A 20,490-nucleotide genomic window follows, 5' to 3' on the forward strand; every position below is an offset into this window, starting at 1 on the left:
TACCATCACTCCTAGGTCTCTTTCAAGGTTGCTCACCCCTAGCGGTGATCCCCCCATCTTGTAAGTGAACATCGGGTTCTTTTTCCCAACATGCATGACCTTGCATTTCCCTATGTTGAAGCTCATTTGCCACTTTTTGGCCCACTCTTCCAGCGTTGTTAGATCTTTTTGGAGGTCTTCGCAGTCCTCCATGTTTTTGACCCTGCTGTATAGTTTAGTGTCATCCGCAAATTTAATAACCTCACATTTTGTTCCCGCCTCCAGGTCGTTAATAAATATATTAAACAGGAGCGGTCCCAGCACCGACCCCTGTGGAACTCCGCTCGTGACCCATTGCCAATCTGAGTAATGGCCCTTTACTCCAACCCTCTGTTTCCTATCCGCCAGCCAGTTTTTCATCCATCGATGGACCACCCCTTGCACCCCGTGGTTCCATAGCTTCCTTAGCAGTCTTTCGTGTGGTACCTTGTCGAAGGCTTTTTGGAAGTCAAGGTAAATGATGTCTATGGATTCCCCTTTATCCACCTGGCTGTTTACCCCCTCAAAGAAGTATAATAAGTTCGTGAGGCATGACTTGCCCTTGTAGAAGCCATGCTGGCTCGACTTTAGCTGCCCATTGTTTTCGATGTGTTCCCAGATGCTGTCTTTAATCAGCGCTTCCATCATCTTTCCCGGGACCGAGGTCAAGCTCACCGGCCTGTAGTTTCCTGGGTCTCCCATTGAGCCTTTCTTGAAGATGGGCGTGACATTTGCTATTTTCCAGTCCTCCGGAATCTCTCCAGTTTTTAAGGATAGGTTGCATAATTGTCGAAGTGGCTCAGCTATTTCGTTCCCTAGTTCCTTGAGTACCCTTGGGTGAATGCCGTCCGGTATTAAGTTGACAGGAATGACATGTTTGTTTGAGGTTAAAATATTATCACTAACAAAAATGGTGTTTTCAATGTAAACATGATCACATGTGAATAGTAAATTAGCTTTGCTATTTATTTATATTTAAGTTTAATTTACCTTGTTTAAACAACATCTGATAACAATTATTGAACATACTTACAGTATTTAGTTTTCTTTCACCCTCAATTGTTATTGGTTTTATTTTTTTGATGCAACAAATAAATACAAATATTTAAATGTTTAACCTCTGTGTTGGTGTTAATTGAATGGTAAACCTATTGAAACATCTCATACATTTTTAATTGTTATAATTAAATTGTCCATCCCCTTTACCACATGAAGTCTGGAATCTTGATGCTTTAAGGACACATGGTGATTTATAGTACACTTCTCCCTCTGAATCAGCAGGTTTAGTACCCGCCAATTTGGTTATTCATGATTTTTTGCCCCTAGTTTTAAAACGCTGAATCACTGCATCCTGGACCTCCCAGACCTTACCTGGTGGGTCTAACGGTGAGCGATCTTCCTACACTCCTGCCCCGTTCAGAGTCATCATCAAAAATGGCTGCCGTGAGTTCCTGTGGTCTCACGAGACTACAACAGGAACTCACAGGAGCCATTTTTGATGATGGCTCTGCATGGGGCAGGAGCATAGGAAGATCGCTTCTACCCCACGTCACCGCTAGACCACCAGGTAAGGTCTGGGACGCTGGAGGGAGGCGGCGGGGCTGGGTCAGAGTCAGCCCTAAAAGTTATCCACGATTTTCCGTATTCGCGGGCTGGCTCTGCCCCTAACCCTCGCGGATTCGGAGAGAGCAGTGTATCTTCTGAATGTGCTGCTTTGATGCACCAAGACAGAGGAACCAACTTCTCAAAATGATTTGAGCTGCTAATTGCCTCTTCCTGGATACAGTCAAGGAGTTTGTTCAATACTGGGAGTACTCAAGCAGCCACAGAACTGGCTCTTATATGCCAGGGGACAACTGATGAACAGTTATTGATTTTTATTTTTTTTTCTCAACCAAGTGAGCATTTTCATTCCGTCCTTACTAGATAGAGGTTTATTATTCCTGCCTTGTTTAGAATTGCACAATCTCTTCTCATCTGCTAAGACTCTTCCTTTGTTTTCCCAGAAGGTGTGGGTGTTGAGTGCAGACATGCAGAAGTGAAGACAGTGCCTTTGGTTGTTTTAATTTGTCTCAATCTGGCCATGCCTTACTCTCTCTTATATATTACCTTGCAAATAACTTTCTTGGTTAAAAGCTTTAGGTTAGGCAGGCGCTTCTTAGAGTTTCTTGATAATAAAACTCATGTCAGGGTAGTACAGACAGGATGGCTCAAGGTCTGATATGAGTATGCTAATACACCTCATGCATATTCATTGTGGATCCCTGAAATCCAAGCTGGCAGGTTGGGGTGTGAGCTTTGAAAACCAATCTAGGAAACACTGATCTAGACACTTATAAATGGCTTTTCAACAGGTTTCGAATGATTTTGACTGTTCCCAGAAAAACAAAATTAGCAAAAGATGAAACCCAGAAATGCACTGAGGGTATGGCTGTACCATAGATCAATGCAATGCAATTATGATATTTTATGCTTTATTCTCCATTCTTTTCCAATTAATTCCTAAAGTTCTGTCAATTTATTTAACTGCTGCCACCACCACACACTTTAAAATGTATGAAGACTCCAGCAGGTACCACAGTGTATGTTTTACACAGTTACGCTATATAAAGTTTGCTTTGAAGAAGAAAGAAACTTCTGTAAATAAAACTAAATGCACTAAATTACCCAGGAGAAACATTATGTTCAATATTACTGAAACCCTTGTTGTCCATGCCCTGATCTATACATGGGAAGAGAAAAAAGTGTTTCTTTGTTGTAGAAAATCAGTATTCTCCAGTATCTGGGAAGGAACAAATTCTTTAACACATAAAGGCGAAAGGAAGCGCAAAAGTGCAAGGCTGGTTAAAGCATGCTGCCGGTGCAAGCAGGATCCATGTTGGGAAAATGGCACCTAGATCATTAAGGCCTTTTTACTAAGCTGCACTAAGACATGGGCTTAGCACATCCTTATGCAGGTCTTTCCCGAGCGCTAAGCCCACTTCTAGCATGGCTGTAAAACAGGGGCATAGGCAGACGCCCGATTTTGGGAGGGCCCTGGCCCTAGGTGGATGAGTACAGGAATCCCACCCATAGTTCTCCTGCCTGGCATCTCTCCCTCCTGTCCCACCCCGCAGGCCATCCGAGCTCTCAACATCTCCCCCAGGTGATCTGGCTTCCAATTCCCACGTCCTCTTGCGGGCAATCCAGGCTGTCAACTCCCACCCCTCCACATCTGTGCATCTTTTAAATGTTACTTCATTGGCAGTGAACTGTGGCTGATGCAAGCTACTCAGCGCCAGCTCACAGTCCTCCCTCTGAGGCAACTTTCTGTATATGTCAGAGGGATGGCTGTGGGCTAACGCTGAGCAGCTTCCATCGGTCACTGCTCGTTGCCAGCAAAGTGGCATTTTAAAGCTACACAAGGGGAGAGATACCAGGAGTTTACAGCTGGTGCGGCTTGGTCTACCAGCCACATCATGCTGTAGGTCTTCAGCAACTGGGTGGCCCTGAACCCAAAGCGGGTGGGCCTAGATCAACCCAGACCTGCCTGTGGCTATACCACTGCTGTAAAATCGGCCTTTTCTATTATATTTTTTTTGGTTGGGCACTTATGTTAGCATTTGCATGTGGTCATTAAAAAATAGTAATGCGGGAGCACTTAGGGTGAAATTCCATAAGAGGCACCTATATAAATAAGCACCTAACTTAATTAGCAAATTGGCTTCAATACCAGACAGATCTAGTAGGGCATCAGGCCGCCCAGTGGTATAAATTGATTTCTGAATTTTTAAATAAAAAAAACAAAAAAATAGTCTTAGAGATATTTGGAGCATCGAGATTAAACAGTATACTGTATTTCTGTATCTCGTTGGCCATGAATTTGGACTTGGAGGTTGAAATGTACAGTGTCAGCATCTATGAGACAAACATGGTTATTTTTATTACATAGGATTTTGTAGACCCCAGTTAGATTACAAAAAATAGACAATTCTAAATCTAATAGATACTGGCATTGTCATATTAATATAGGGACTTTGGATATCTGTTATATTTTTGCCCATTGATACTTGGTTTCTGGAAATCAATTTGGGGACAAATTAATCTCATTCTTGAATCATCTATCCCCTTGACATATGAGGCAGTAATATGTAGTATGCTACTTTATGTTAAACCTACATTAGATAAATATAAAAGTCGCCTTTCATTGATCTTGACAGGAATAGGGGTTCAACTGATTACTAATAATTGGATAAACCATAATAGGATTAATTTTACTTTTTGGTGGGTAACTGTGTGTACTACTTATAAGTATGAAAGGATGATGGCGGAACGTCGGGGAAGTAAGTCCTTTAATGATATATGGAGTCCATTGACTAATTTTATTGCGGTATAATTAAGGTTATGTTTCTTCATTCTATTTTCTTTTTTTTTTTTTCAAGGTGGGCTTAAAATTTTTTTTTTTTTTTTTTAAATATTCTTTATTCATTTTCAAAATTACATTAAGTGTTAAATATATTCATTCAGATTAACATTAACTACATCACTTAGAAACAATCATTGATATATTATATAAAAACATATTCCTTCCCCTTCAGAACATGAACTCGCAGGCCTTGAGTATGCTCAGATGCTCAAGGCCCAGCAGACGAGGAGGCCGATTTTCGGGGTGCCCAGATGAGGGTAAGAAGTGGCGGGGGGGGGGTGCCCAATCGTGTTGGGGGGTGCCGGATCATGGCGGGGGGGTGCCGGATCGTGTCGGGGGGGGGGGGGTGCCCAATCGCGTCGGGGAGGGGGGGCCGGTTCGTGGCAGGGGGGTGCCAGATCGCATCAGGGGGGTGGGTACTGAATCGCAGGGGGGGGTGCTGGATCGCAGGGGGGCCTTCGAGGGGAGCAATGCCAGTTCTCGGGGGGGGGGGGGGAATGCATCAAAGCGAGTTTCCATTATTTCCTATGGGGAAACTCGCTTTGATAAACGAGCATTTTGGATTATGAGCATACTCCTGGAACGGATTATGCTCGTAATTCAAGGTACCACTGTATAAAGATGTTCCCGTTTTGTCTAATGTAATAAGAATGTATCCAGATGTATCTCATCCAACCCAGAAGAGAAGGAAACAGTTTCTCATTTTGAGACCTCAAGTACTCCAGTTGGGTGCAACATTTGTTCTGAGATATCCTGGTAAATGTGTTTTGACTTTTAAGGAAAGCAGATATGTTTTCTACGAACCACAGCACCTATCAAAATTTATTTCTGCTAAAGGGCAACCTATTACAATAACATGAGTTTTTGTTGAAGTTATTTAGTTCAATTAGGAAAATTCGAGAGCCACCTACCCTCATCTTTCATTTTCCTTGTTATGTTTTGTAGATTTAAATTTCAGCAAATATCAGCTCCATTTCCATATATTGTGGACTACCTTATTGTTTAAAAATTTTCTCCTCCTTCTTCTTTTCATTTGTGAAATTATGTTATATACCATATCATCGATAAATGTTTGTCAACGAGAAGTTTTTTCCTTTTTGACTGCCAAGATTGTCAAAATTATTAAAATTTATAAATAAAGAATTAAAACCCTGGCCTACTTTATAGGCACCTAGGTTCTAAGTTAGGCGTAATTCTGTAATAGGCGTCTAAGTATGATTGACAAGAGATAGGCACCTATTTTATAGGTGCTGTTCTTTTTAGACACCATTTACAGAATTTCCCCCTTACTGCCTCCTATATAGGAGGTGCTAAGGGCTCCCCTTGTTAAGTCAAGATTATTTAGTTAGTGCATGCTAGATGAAAATTGTTTTCCACACCACCTGCCCCTCAAAATAAATAAATACTATGAACTTCATGCGTGCAGATGGCTAATGTGGAATGCTTTAGTGCATCTGGCATTCGGCCATTTTTACTGCAGTGGCTTCCAAGTAACCTGGCAGGAAGTGGGCCACAATAAGACCACAGGCACTCTGTGTAATACAATCTGAAGATCTATTAAATTGTATCCAAGAGCAGGGATTACTTCATACTGGCATAACAATACTTGCCAGAATAAGTTCATTTCACCTAGTACAACAATCTAAGTCATGCAGACAACTCAAAAAAATGTACATTTTATGCACCTCTGAATTTCAGTCTTAGGGGAGCAGCAATACTAATATTTGCTAAGAAGGGTGTATCTGTAATTATGGAAAACAAAATAATAATTAACTCTGCATTTTACCATAATTATAGTAATTATGCCTCAAAGGCACACCACTACCAGATATCAGGTATGCCACACCCACAGCAGGAGACAGATGAAAGGGAATAAGAAAACAGATTAAACTCTTTATTTCCCCATGCGAATTACTGTAGCAAAAGATTTTAACCTCATAAAAATATGGGGCCTAATGCAGTAAAACCTTGGTTTGCGAGCATAATTCGTTCCAGAAGCATGCTTGTGATCCAAAACATTCGTCTATCAAAGCGAATTTCCCCGTAAGAAATAATGGAAACTCAGACGATTCGTTCCACAACCCAAAAACTTTAATACAAAATACTGTACGTTCTTGTATTGCAAGACCTTGCTCATTTACAACAGTCACTACACTCCCGAAGCATCAGAGAGAAGAACCATTGGCTCAGTTGTCATGCGCGTATATACGTATTTGTATTGCAAGACCTCACTCGTACATCAAGTTAAAATTTAATACAACATTTTGCTCGTCTTGCAAATCACTCGCACACCAAGTAACTCGCAATCCAAGGTTTTACTGTATTCAGAAAATGCTGAGCTCCTAAGTCAGTCTCCTAAATTTGTGGCTAATTTTCAGCCTCATTTAGGTATATAACATTTTCAAAACTGCAAAACGTCGGTCTTGTTTGTTTGAAAATGACCATTTTTAGACATTTCACCCTTAGTGTGTCCATCTTTATCTTATTTAGTTTTTTGTTGTTTTTTTTTTTACCACTTTTGAAAAACAAAACATCCAAATGCAAAACGCACAAAATAAGCCATTGGGAGGTAAGAGGGGCCAGCATTTTTAGCAAACTGGCCACGCAGACATACTAGCTGAGCAGTGGGGCACTCTAGAGAACATAGCAGTGAACTTCACATTAAAGGCCCCAGGTACACATCTCACCATAATCCACTTACATTGTATGGGGAGCCCTCCAAGACCCAACCAAAACCTTTTGGACCTACCTGTCTACCACCCCAAAAGCCCTTATGCCTGCAGGTGTCACCTATATGTCAGTACAAAAGAGTTTTGGTGGGCACATATTTTACACCACGAGTGTACTAGTTAGGGTGGGATATGGGTCTAGGACCCCTTCTCTGTGGTCCACTGCACTGGCCACCAGGCTACTAGAACCTGCTTGCTGCTCTACTAGGACTGGCCACAATATCTTCAGCTGTCATAGAGAGAGGCATGTACTGTTTCTTTCACATCTTTGGGGATGGGAGGGGAGTCAGTGACCACTGGGATAATATGGGGGGACCATGCCTTCATGCCTCCAATACGAATAAAAACGTATTAAAAACAGGTCTAGCTCCAAATGTCTAAATTAGTGGTTCCTAAACCTATCCTGGTGGACTCCCAGCCAACTGGGTTTTCATGATATCCCTAATGAATATGCATGAGTGAGATTTGCCTATAAAGTAGGTAGTAGGAATGCAAATTTCTCTCATACAGATTCATTACCCACTTTTATTTATGTGCACGTTGCATGGTGTGGTTATATAAATGAGTTTTATTGTTTTACTATTAGAATTGTTACTGTTGAGATATTTGCTATGATATTTTATGGGAAAAAAAAACCAATTTGACTTTTGTTCTTAATCTTTCCTTTTCTATTTTTAATGGGTTCTTTTCTTGATGAATACGAATTGTGCATTGTAAACCGCTTAGATCCTTTTAGGCTGTTATGTGGTATATAAAGTTCTTAATAAACATAAACATTTATAAATGTATGTAATTTAAAAAGTTAAAAAAATTGATTGACAATAAATTTATTAGAAATTGCCCAAAAGACTTCTTATTGATATTGTACTGCATACATATTCATTAGGGATAACTTGAAAACCTGAATGGCTGAGGGTTCCCCAGGACAGGTGAACCACTGGTCTAAATGGAGCCCTGCATGTTTTCTAAAATGTTTGATTATCGCTTCAAAATCTTCAAGTCCTAATCCCGCCCTAATCCCATCCAAAGCACACCTCCAACATGCACCCATGAAATTTTGATGCACTACTGAGAAATGGCATTAAAAAACCCATCTAGAAAGTAGGTTTAAAAAAAAAAATGGTGATTTGTATGTTTTGGCGATCCAAATATTCCAGTGCCACTTTATGATGTCTTTTGTACATTTTTCTTTTCTTGAAAACGAGCCCTATAGTGTCATAGAAGACAACAGAAAAAGGCCAGCTGGTCCGTTCAGTCTGTCCACACTGCCAGAAGGTATCCCTGCTGATACGTTGCCATATATTACTGTTACTATTAATTTTCTTACCCTTTCCTTCAGTTTATTTCCCTTCATTCTTTCTTCTCAGATATAGATTTATTGTCTATTATTCACTGCATTGTTATCTCCTTATATTAAATTATAATAAATCATAAAATATTACTTAGTAATATATTATTTTCCAACACTGTTCATATGCCAATTAAGTCCTACTGTCATTTGAGATAATTTGTAGCCCCGTTCTGAGTATGAGTACTCCCAAAAGTTGAAGGGAATAGAGGGGGAGTATATTGAAGACTTAAAAACACTGATATAGCAGTGAAAACATTTAAATGCTTTAGAAATATTGTTTGCGGTAAGCAGTTTTCAAAATTTGCTAGCAATTAATACATACAAGCATATGCAGGAAGGGCACTGCTTTTAAAAAAAATATCTAACACAGATTTTGGGCATGCCCAGACAATCAGGTTTCAAAGATATCCACAATGAATACACAAGAGATTTATGGTGAGATTTGTATATGGTGGCTAGCCAAGAAATCTGACTGATAGGGTGTGTCCATAGGACTGCACTGAAAACCACTTAACTACTAGAGAATTCACTGAATTAAAATCTGTTGTAATATGATTGATGCTCCTGTAAAGTTATTTAGTTTAAAATATGAGGGTGATTTGAAAAGTCTGGTAAAAAAAAAAAAAAAAAGCAAGTTAAACAATGTAGTCTCCATTGTGGGTTATACACGTGGAGGGACATAATCAAAAATGTGCTTAAGTCTGAAGCTGGACGTTTTGTGAAAAACGCCAACAAACCCAGCAGGAAAAATGTCCATTTTCAAAGCTGACAAACGTCTATCTTTTATTTTTGAAAATGAGCAAGGTATAAGTTTGGGTCCTTAGGAAGTCTACCTTTTTTGCCCATTTTCAAAAATAAAAACGTCCACATGAAAAATTTACAAAAGCAAGTTTTGTAGACATACCCACCAGCTACTTTGTCTGATCACGGCAGAAGGAATCCCCATGAGCTGAGCTGGTTTCAGGGGATTCCTGGTGGCTCAGCTGATGGGGATTCCCCCTGCCAGGATCAGCTGAGCCATTGAACCCTACACCCCTCCTCCTGACATCCCCCACATATCTCGACATCTCCCTGATATCCCCCACATCTGCCCTCACATCCTGACATCCCCCCATCTCCCTGAAATCCCAAGTACCTCTCCCAACATCTCCGTCCCCCCATCCCCCCAACATTCCTGGGCCCCCTTCCCACATTCCCAGAACCCCTCCCCCATCCGCATCTTTGGAAGAGCAAACAGCAGGAGGGAAACTCCCTCCCTCCTGACTACAGGACTGCATGTCGCAATGATGGGGCTTCCTCCTCCCAATGCATTTTAGGATGCAGTGGAGGGGCCAAGACAGCAAATCTAAACAGGCATAATCAGGCTAAAGCTTCTTGGGTGAACTTTATCATTTACAGAAGTAATTATTTTTCAGAGGTGCTTTTCATTTATAAAGATAGCACATTTTCCAGTACTTGGATTCTTCACATCTAATGCCCTGTTTGCTAATCCTGGACAGCATGCACACACTTACATAATCTCCTTAAAGCATAACTATTTAAACTACTAGAATGACATCACTAGATGCACATCAAGACGAGAAGCTACCTGGCAATGCTTTGTTCCAACAATGTCGTTCGTTGTTGGTCTTCTTGATTTTGCTTCCACATTTCTTCTTGCTCCTTTGTTGTAACAGTGCTGAGTCCGTCCAACAGCCATTTTTCCCTGAGAGTTTTTTTCTGATTTCAAAACAAACATACATTTCCTATGAAATCAAGATGGTTTGTTTTGTTTACAGTGGTTTTCACAACCGCCTAATTGTGAAAGTTCTCTGCTCAAAAACCCTGATGTTTTCAAACTGATTATACTTATGGCTATTTTATCCTGCACCCAGAGCTGGATTTCAGTGGTGGGCACCAATAAGTAATGGGGGAGGGGGTTGGATGGGAAAAAGGATAGGTAATGGAGATCCTCCCCCTTCTTGACTAGATGCCATCATGTTCTCACATCCTCCTTACCTACCAGTTAACTATTACGCAATCTGGTTCCTGAGCAATAGCAGCAATGCTGATAGCAGAGTTCAGCGGTTCATAGACAAAACCGCCGAAGACAAAGGCGCGCGCCGACAACTGAGCGCAAGACGGAAGCGCGTGCCAAAGAAAAAGAGTGTTTTTAGGGGCTCCAATGGGGGGTTTTGTTGGGGAACCCCCCCCCCACTTTACTTAATACAGATCGCGGCGGCGTTGTGAAGGGATTTGGGGGGTTGTAACCACCCTCATTATACTGGAAACTTAACTGTTTCCCTGTTTTTTAGGGAAAAAGTAAAGTTTTCAGTAAAATGTGGGGGGTTACGACCCCCAAACCCACCACAACGCAGCGCGATCTGTATAAAGTAAAGTGGGGGGGGGTTCCCTTTCACAGCCCCCATCGGAGCCCTTTAAAACAGTCATTTTCTTTGGCACGTGCCTCCGCATTGCGCTCAGTTGTCTGCGCGCGCCTTTGTCCCGGTGCGCTTTTGACCTGACACCGAGTTCAGCACAGAGCCCACTAAGCCCCTACAATGCCCCCATTCTCTCTTCTCATAAAGTAGGCCCTATGCTGAGTTTGGTTATGAGCATTGACACTTCTGATTGGGGACATGGTTGCTTGATAGGACAGTGGCACCAGATGCAGAACAAGGCATGGCCGTGGAGGCAATGCACCAGAACATATCCAAATTTGACACTGGATGCAGTTATTTAGCATGTGCCCTCAGCAATCCCTTAGGATGGCTTCCTAATCTCATGAATAATTCATCAGCTCCTATTTCTAGAAAGAAACTTATTTGACCTCCCTCAAGATTGTATTTGATTTGACAGCCAGTCTCCTCAGAGAGCAGCCAGCAGTGAGTTTGACCTTCCATATTCTCTGATTTCTCAAAATGAGCAGATTAGAGAATTACTAATGAAGCTTCTTACATAATGAAACATGTGGATAAGCAGAGTTCCTTAGGGTTCTGTTTTATTAAATGGAGGAGGCCATGTGTAGTTGGAAGACAGCAGTATCCCCTGAGTGCATATATGGTGCTCAAAATCGCAAACACACAAATTTGGGTGCACGCCCAATTTAATTGAAAAATGATCCAATTAGCACCAACACTTGGGTGCCAACAATCAATTATTGGTATTAATTGGCAGGATTTTTGTGAATATCTAGCTAAGTGTTTTTCTATAAAGAGGCGCATGTAAATATTTTATTTTGCAACTGAAAAGGGAACGTGGCTATGGAAGAGCATGGGCAGGTCAAGGATGTTCATGAAAGATGCGTGCATTATTATAGAATTCGGATCTGCACCTAATTTAAGGCGAAGATTTACACCAAGTTTCATTTAACATAAATCCTTATGCTAAAAGCTAGGCATAGAGAATGACATGGAGACAAATTTTCCCTGTCTCCGTGAGATCTCTCTATCCCTGTCCCATCCCTGCGAACTCTGTTCCTGTCCCTGCCCCATTCCTACAAGCTCTGTCATAAGTGTTCGAGGTTAGTGCAATTATGGCAGAGTTTGCAGGAATGGGACAGGGATAGGGGATGGGATGGAGATATTGAGATCCTGTGGGGACAGGGACAAATTTGTTCCTGTGTCAACTGGGTAAAGATCTCAGTGCTTCGCTCTATTCTACAAACAGTGCCCAACTAAGAGCACCGGTTATACATGGTTGAGTCACATTATTATGACCACCTGCTAACATCCAGAATAACCGCCTCTAGCAGCATGGGTGGCAGCCAGACACCATGGGAGTGACTCAATAATATGCTGAGTAGTTGCTAGAGGTATTTGAAGCCATGCAGACTGCAGTGCATCTGACAGTTGCTGGCGGGTGAATGGTGTTGGATGCAGTTGTCGAACATGTTGACTGAAGTGGTCCCAAATTTACTCGATTGGGTTAAAGTCTGGGGAATTCAGAGGCCAGGGAAGTAGCTAGAAGTCTTGGTCATGCTCTGTGAACCACTCGCATTATCCTGTTGAAAGATCCCATAGGCCATAGGAAGGTCCGTCAACATGTACGAGTGTACTTGATCAACAAGGATGGAGAGATACCCATATCAATTGAGAGTGACTTCCAGAGGTATGAAGGGACCCAGCTTATGTATGTCCAACAATGGTTACTGGGTGTTTGTTCTCGGCAGTTTCAACCCTATCACGCCAATGTCCATCTGTTTGATGGAGCTCAAAACATGACTCATTGGCAAAGGCAACCCTTTGCCAGTCACTGAAAGTCCAATGTCGGTACTCCTGCAGATGTTTTTTGTGATGAACTCTCATGAGCATGGGCGCAGTCCCCAGTCATCTGCTTTGGAGCCTCATTCGCAACACGGCTCACTGTACAGTCATTTTCGATACACAACTGGAAGCCCCCTAGTTTGTTTGGATGGGGAGTTGCTCTACGGTAGAATGCCGATCGGCCTGCACCAACCTGCACAGCTAACGTTCACCTGTTGCATTAATGGCTCATGCTGCCCCACAGTTACCATGTCGGGTCATCGAAAAGGTTCCATTTGTCCTCTCATGGTACACTAACAGCAGCCCATGAATAGTTCACAAACTCTGCCGTTTCTGAAATGCTGTCAACCTTGGCCCGGTAGCTGATGATCATGCCTTTTTCAATGTCTGATAAGTCATGCTTTTTTCCCCTTGACAGCCACAGTTGGTATATTGACAACTTTCTAACATCCCACCTTATATACCCAAGAGGTATGCATGCGACATGTGCATTCATTCACTGGCTAGGTGTCTCTGACATCAGAAGTAGGCAGTAGTCATAATAATGTGACTCAACCCTGTATAATAGCATTCAGCGCTCATGAATTTTGGCGCCCAAATTTGGGAACCATTTATAGAATCTGGCCCTAAGTGTATTACTGTAGAGATCCTGATTTTCAACAAAGTTGCTTCTTTTATCCAGTCATACATGTGTGAAACTTTACACAAACACAAAAATACACATTTTAGAAATTAATAAGGTAACACCTCAATGTGTAACATTTCTCAGGACCAGATTACTTCATTAATACTTCAACATCGGGATACTTAAAGGCAAATTCTAAACAATCCGGTAATATAGGCAACAGTGCTGAATCATGTGTATTATTTCAGGTTAAAATAATCAAAATGATTTGCAACCGACTTAAATAGCATTACCAAAGACTTGATATATTTTTAGCTCACTATTAGAATTTGCTCCCTGTCTGTTACTTCCTTATCACAATACATCAACTCTCCTTACTCCTTTCCACATTACCATTGTAATGTGATCTATGACTCATTTGTATTTCCTGGTAATGTCATCTTTTCCCCATTCTGTCTAGGCCTCAGGAAGGGAGTGACAACTATTGTTTATTGACCCTTATTTCAGTTTACTGATAATCATAAGCATGGCGAAATTGCAAAGACTGTAGACATAATGGACCATAAGTTGGTTGGCTAATATGCAGGTGTTTAATTTTCTTCCTGAACAAGAATAAAAAAAAGAAGTGGCATGAAACATTTAATATATAAATTGCTTTTACCTTGGGAGATGAAAAGTGGATGAAAATAAAACATTGTACTGAATTAGGAACAGTGTTATTCTGGGTTTATTACTTTAGTAGGGCTGGAAAAAGACATTAACCTCCCTCCCTTTTACAAAGGTGAGGTAGCGGCTGCCGCACGGCAAACATGCCAATGCCCACTGAATCCCTATGGGGGTTGAGCGATTACCAGGGCCCACTATGATTACTGCCTTTGTAAAAAGAGGGTAAGGGGAAATTCATCACAGGGGTAATAATCGATTTAGCATGCACTAACCACTGACACCCTTAAGAATATAACAGGCATCTTAGAGTTTAGCACACACAAATCATTCGCATACACTAAATTGCTTAGCTCCCATTGATGAGTTCCCCCCCAAAAGGCAATTCTATAATGTGTACCTAACATAGGGTGTCAATCTGCATGCCAAGTTAAAAATTACCCATTCTTTTTGCTGGAAAAATCATGCACTGATGGCTCTTAATTTGTGTGGCAGCTTCTCCTTCTCACCCTAAGTGACTATCTTATTTGCTCAGTTATTAAACCAGCTCTATTTTAGTAGATCGTCAAGTTGTCTGCAATTCTGGAGAAGGAATTTGGATTTATTCTATACCATTGCTATTTGCTTCAGTTAATTTTTGATTGACTGACACAATAAATTTAAAGGCCCTAAAACGTAGTAGAATCTGGGCTTAGTGCTTTTTAAGGTGGGATTTCCTGTGCACTAAGCCTAGATTTTACTGAAGAACATTTTAGCTTTTTTTTAAATACAGTTTTATGCAGGTGATGCACTAAAGTAGCTATTAGTACTTGTGTGCTACCTGCTGGGATTAAGGCAGGCACACCTTCCTCCTCTTATTTATGAAGTGTTGGGTGCTCCTGCACTTACACTGTGCTATCTGCTAATCAGAATGTGCTAGAATGCAGCAGCACCGTCTGCCAAGGATATGTCCTCTCTGCAAAAATACTTTTCAAAAATAGTTAACATGCACTTACCTCAAAACACTTTAAATCATTTTGCAATAAGCAGTTTCTTACATGCGGCGCATGCATTAGGTCTTAATACCCTTTAGTAAAAGGGTCTTTTAATGTGTTAAGTGTATTATTGGCTGTACAGGATTCTACGAGGGGCCACTGAAAAGTTCTCAGCCCAGCCAATAAAGTTGGGGCAGTCTCCATCAAAGGCTATATACTTAGGGCTAGATTCTCAAAAATTTTCATTAGAAACTGATGGGCCGCTGTCACAGCTGTTAAAAAAAACATCATTCTCCAAAAAAATATTCATGCAAATGAAGTTGGCGGGCAGTAGCGAAGGTTTGCTAAATTTGCAGGTGTGCATCGCTGGTGAAAGCAATGGGCACATGCGCAGAATGCAAAAAAAAAAAAAAAACAACAAACAAATCCCAAAACAAGAAAATAAAAAAAATCAAGCTGCCAGTCAAGCAAACCCCACCCGATACTCCCTTCTGCCGCCAAACGCACACCCGGCATCTGGGGAGGGGCTTAAGCTTCTGATTGGCCCAGATGCCTAAGGTCCCTTCCATAGGAGAGGCCTTAAACAACTAGGGCCAATCAGAATCTCAGGCCCCTCCCCTGTGCATCCCAGAATGCACTTATCTTTTGTAGCATCGTGCCTAAGAACATAGGTGCCTATCTCCCAAATAATTTTTATTATTTTCAAGTATGAGCTTGTTGAAGCTCACAATTGAAGCAAATTTACTAACTAACCCTTTATCAAGCTACATTACAGCTTTTTAGTGTGGTAAATGCTTTGACGCTTCTAGAATACCTATGCATATTGGAGGACTTACCTTGCCAGCTTGATAAAAGAGGGGGATAACTTCACTTTAAAATATTGATTTTATCATGAAAAAGTAATATCAGAAAAACGATTACTGGACCCAACTTGCCTTTAAATGATGAAGTTTTAGTTTTTCTTCCTCAACTTTAATTTTTTTCTGTGCAATTTCCTCTTGCAATTTCCTCTTGTCCTGCATAAAAAAGCAACATTAATTTCAGAATTTGCCTGAAAGATCAACAGCTGTTTTGAAACATCTTTTGTACAGGTCAAATGTCAAAGCTATATGTCTGCCCTCATTTTATATGAACAAATGGTCATGAACTGTACAAATCATGGTCCATATGTTACAACTCTGCTGGCCAACTAGCAGATGTCAGAGAACTTTTCTGTACACTTCTCCCTCCGTATTCGCTGCGATAGGGGATTAACAGAACCGCAAATACAGAAAAACCGCAAATAACTTTTTCATATGTTATTCACTGTTTTTCTATTAAAAACCATCGTGAATATAGTGAAACTGCGAATAACATGATGGGAGACCTGGCCTATTCCTGAAGGAGAGGCAAAACACGGTGAAGAAAGTGCTGGGAATCAGCGATTTTCTCTGTAAACGCTTGGAATCAGCAATTTCTCTATGCAAGCTGATGTAATTTGGGGGGAGGAGCCAGCAAGCTAAAAACCGTGAATAATCGAAACCGCAAATGCTGAAACTGTGAATACGGAGGGAGAAGTATAGTATCCAAACTCAGAATATGTGAAAAATCCAAAATATATCAACAATAAACACTTTCACATAATAATCCCGTCTAAGGAGGCACCTAATGGCGCCTAAGGTCAAAGTAGATGTGGCTAGGGGCAGAGATGATCTTGGGAGCTATTAGATGCGATTCTCAAAAGAACTTAGGCATCTGCAATGTAGGCCAGGAAAACCCTGGCCTACATTGCAGATGCCTAAGTTTTGTGGTAGAGGCCATTAGCTGCATTTCTTTTTTTTTTTTAATATTCTTAAAACTTTATTGATTTTCAAACTTTGACAGTGCAATACAATTAATTGAACATAAATACTATATAAAACGCACTATTAATTACACAAGTAATATATTAAACAATCATTTTCTCCCACCCTCCTCCCAAATTATTAATTCAGTAAGATACATTATGGGCTCCTTTTATCAAGCCACGCTAGTGGTTTAACGTGCGTAATAGCGTGTGTTAAACTGCCGGCCACGCTAGCTGCTAACGCCTGCCTTGAGCAGGCGGTAGTATATTGGCCAGTGCAGGGGTTAGTGCATGATTAAAAGTCACGCGCGCTAACCCCGCTTTCGCGGCTTGATAAAAGGAGCCCTATGTGATTATATTATTATAAATAAGTAATTTTAATCCTCAAAATACATTTCCTACCCCCCACTCCCCCACCCTGGATGTGTAAGGAAACACTAAGAAAAGGAGAGATACATGACCATTATTGCGATGTAACAAATGCAGTCAATGGACTCCACACTTTATTAAATGAATTACTAGACCCCAAACGTTCCACTTTCATTCTCTCATATTTATATGTGGTACACACATTTGCCCACCAAAAGTGTAATTAATTCTGTCATGGCTCTTCCAATTATGTGTGACCATTTGAATAGCTATTCCCGTCATGATCAAGAAAAGACGGCTTTTATATTTATCAAAAGTAGGCTTAAAGTGTAGTAACATACCACAAAATTACGGCAATTCTTTATACACTGCCTAAGCGTGACTGACAGACGGCTGGCGCCGTTGTTTGTAGATAACCGTCGAGTTAGGAACCATTTATAGAATTTGGCCCTTTCTGGCTGCGATAAAAATGGCCTTAGTATGTGGGAAAAAGTTATGTAAGGGTGTGCTAAGTGCAACTTTTAATGCAGCTTGATAAAATGACTTCTAACCTGGAGGAGAAGCAACAGCACAAAAACAAACAAATAAAAACTCCATGAGCTTTTCTTGCCGTTTTCCAGCCTACAGGAAGATATTTTTAGCCAGCTGTGTGACAATGTGAGAAATGAGAAAAGAGGAGTACAGGTGAAAGAATAAAGGGAAGGAAGGATGTGAACGTTAGATTGTAAGCTCTTCTGAGAAGGGACCATCTATTGCATGTTAATCAGTGACTTGGATACAGGGGTGGGGCGTGGGGGTGGAACTTGGGAATAACATGCAGTTGTTAAAGTTGTTTAACTTTTTTTTTTATATGCATGTGTCTGGATATATGGTTCTTTCCTTTTTTCTTGATTTATGTTTTTAGTGTGTAAACCACTTAGATCCTGTGTCTGGTACAGGTGGTATAACAAGTTGTTTTATTAATAATAATAATTACATTACATCTATTGATTTATAGTTCACCAAAGCCTTTTGGTTCTCGGCAGATTTCAAAATATAAAAACGGATCATTTCCAGGAATTACAATACCCTAATACCACCAGATCCTCCCACAAATTAAAACTATCCTTCCCTCGCTAAAAGGCATTTCCCACACAGGAAAGCTAGGGACCTCCCTCCACTTCAAAATCACTGAGCTCTGGAACAACCTTACCTCCCCTCTTCGGAACTTGAGCTCTCTCCAAGTTTTCCGCAAACATCTGAAATCCTGGCTTTTCTCAAAAAATGTAAGTCTCCCTCCAACTTAGGAATCAAGGAAACTCATATCTTGGCATCCCAAGTCCTCTAAATTTTCTTCACACTTCTACCTCTAACCCTCTGTTGTAGTTCCTTCCTATTTCTCCTACTGTAAACCGCGTCGAGCTCTACGAACGTGGAGATGATGCGGTATACAAACCTAAGGATTAGATTAGATTAGATTAGACATCCCATTTTATACAATCACAGTCTATAAACATACACATTTTCAGAATAAGTATGTAATAATAAATTTATGTGGCTACTTAGGGCACTTTCTGGTGGAGTGTAAGAATGTGATATTGAAAAAGGCTGCGAATGGTTTTTGCCATTTAGGTGGAAATCACAATTTATTTATTTAGCATGAGAGATGGTGATATGTAAAAGCCTATGTTATGCTTTGGTGGAGATGTGATAAAGATACTGAGGATACCAGATAACACTATCCCCCTGTTGTTACAGCTTTGTATAAGCTGGTTAAGAAAAGAGAGGAACGGCATGATAGATCATGTGATCTGGACCTAGATAGACTCAATTTAACTCATTATTTGGAGCAACCATTAGAAGCAAGTGGCATTTAGAGCTCTGTTGGTTTTGGAACATGACCAGGAGTGGACATTGAAGTTATTTTTTAGACATAATAATGATTGTTTTAGAGAAAAAAAACACCCATCCGTATATTTCCAGATATATTTCGGAAACAATTTCTTGGTATGTGCCTAGAGTATTTAGTTCTGAGGGCAACATTTTTTCTTCAATTTCTATGTATATCCTGGGCAAATTTAGGTACAAGAAGGTTTGTTTTTACTGACACAAGCAATGAGGAGCTTTTATAATGATAGGGCTTCTAGCTGAGTGCTGGTCAACATTCAAGAATGCATCATAATTATAATATGGAAGCATCTGTCAGTAATTTCCTATTTGTTGTTCTAAGTATTTGGCTCTTAAGATCTTTCTTTCTTTTCTGTGGCTTTTCCTCTTGATTTTTATGGACTAAGAAGTATATTTTTTAACTTGATTTTTGAATGTTACATTTAGAGGCATTTTCAAAATACAAAAACATCAAAAAATCGGCACTTGGACGTTTTTCTCTGCAAAACCTCCAAGTGCCGATAATCGAAACAAAGAACTTACATGTTTTGTGGGACATGCACCCTCCAAAACATCCAATTGAGAAAGGGTCATCTTAGAAGTGTCTCTTAGGCAGGATTTGGGTGGGCTGTGGGCCGGGTTAGACTTGGATGTTTTACAGCGATAATCAAACCTTTTGCAGGACAGTCTAGAAGGAACTTAGACGTCCCAAGCCAGATTTATTTTAGAAGTATCTATGCACCAAAAAGGTACACAAACCGACCAGATGACCACTGGAGGGATTAAGTAATAACCCCAACACACACACACTTTCCTAGTGGTCACTAACTCCCTCCCACACACCCCAAAATATAAATAAAACAGTACACACCTATGTGTAGAACAGCAGCATCTGGTATGGGAAGGATTAGTAGATCATCACACAAGTGTCTTAAGTAACCTGATGAGCTAATGAGCCAAAGAGAGGTCCCAGGCCCATAAGGCATTCTAACCAGTACATTTATGGTGGAAAGTGTGAGGCCACAGAAACATCGAAGTTGAAAATGTCCAAATCTAGACCATTTGGATATGGGAGAGGCCAGCATTGTAATGGACTGGCTACATAGACATCCCAATAGAGCAGTGGGGCACCTTAGAGGGCATTGCTGTGAACTTCACATAAAGGGTGACAGAGGTACATCTCACCATAACCCCCATCTAATGTATGGTAAGCCCTCCAAAACTCCCCCAAAACCTACTATATCCACCTGTCTACCATCCCAATTTCACTTATGGCTGCAGGTGGCACCTATATGGCAGTATAGTAGGGTTTTGTGGCCTCACACTTTCCACCATAAATGCGGTGATTAGAGTGACTTTTGTACCTGGGTCCTCCTCTCTATGACTCATTAGTCCATCTACCAAACTACTTAAGACACCTG

General features: G+C 40.8%; 1 protein-coding gene across 1 annotated transcript in view; it reads right to left on the bottom strand.

The window, feature by feature from the left end:
* The window catches only part of PALMD (palmdelphin), a 53,168-nt gene that overhangs the window by 18,962 nt on the left and 13,716 nt on the right, over positions 1-20,490 (bottom strand). Inside the window, exons 2-3 of the mRNA XM_033916597.1 lie at positions 15,945-16,025; positions 10,092-10,222 (exon numbers count right to left, since the gene is read on the bottom strand). Of these exons, the coding sequence (XP_033772488.1) occupies positions 10,092-10,222; positions 15,945-16,025 (212 nt within the window). The remainder of the gene's footprint in view (positions 1-10,091; positions 10,223-15,944; positions 16,026-20,490) is intronic.

This window comes from Geotrypetes seraphini, chromosome 12 (assembly GCF_902459505.1).
Source record: "Geotrypetes seraphini chromosome 12, aGeoSer1.1, whole genome shotgun sequence".
In the NCBI taxonomy this organism is placed as follows: domain Eukaryota; kingdom Metazoa; phylum Chordata; class Amphibia; order Gymnophiona; family Dermophiidae; genus Geotrypetes; species Geotrypetes seraphini.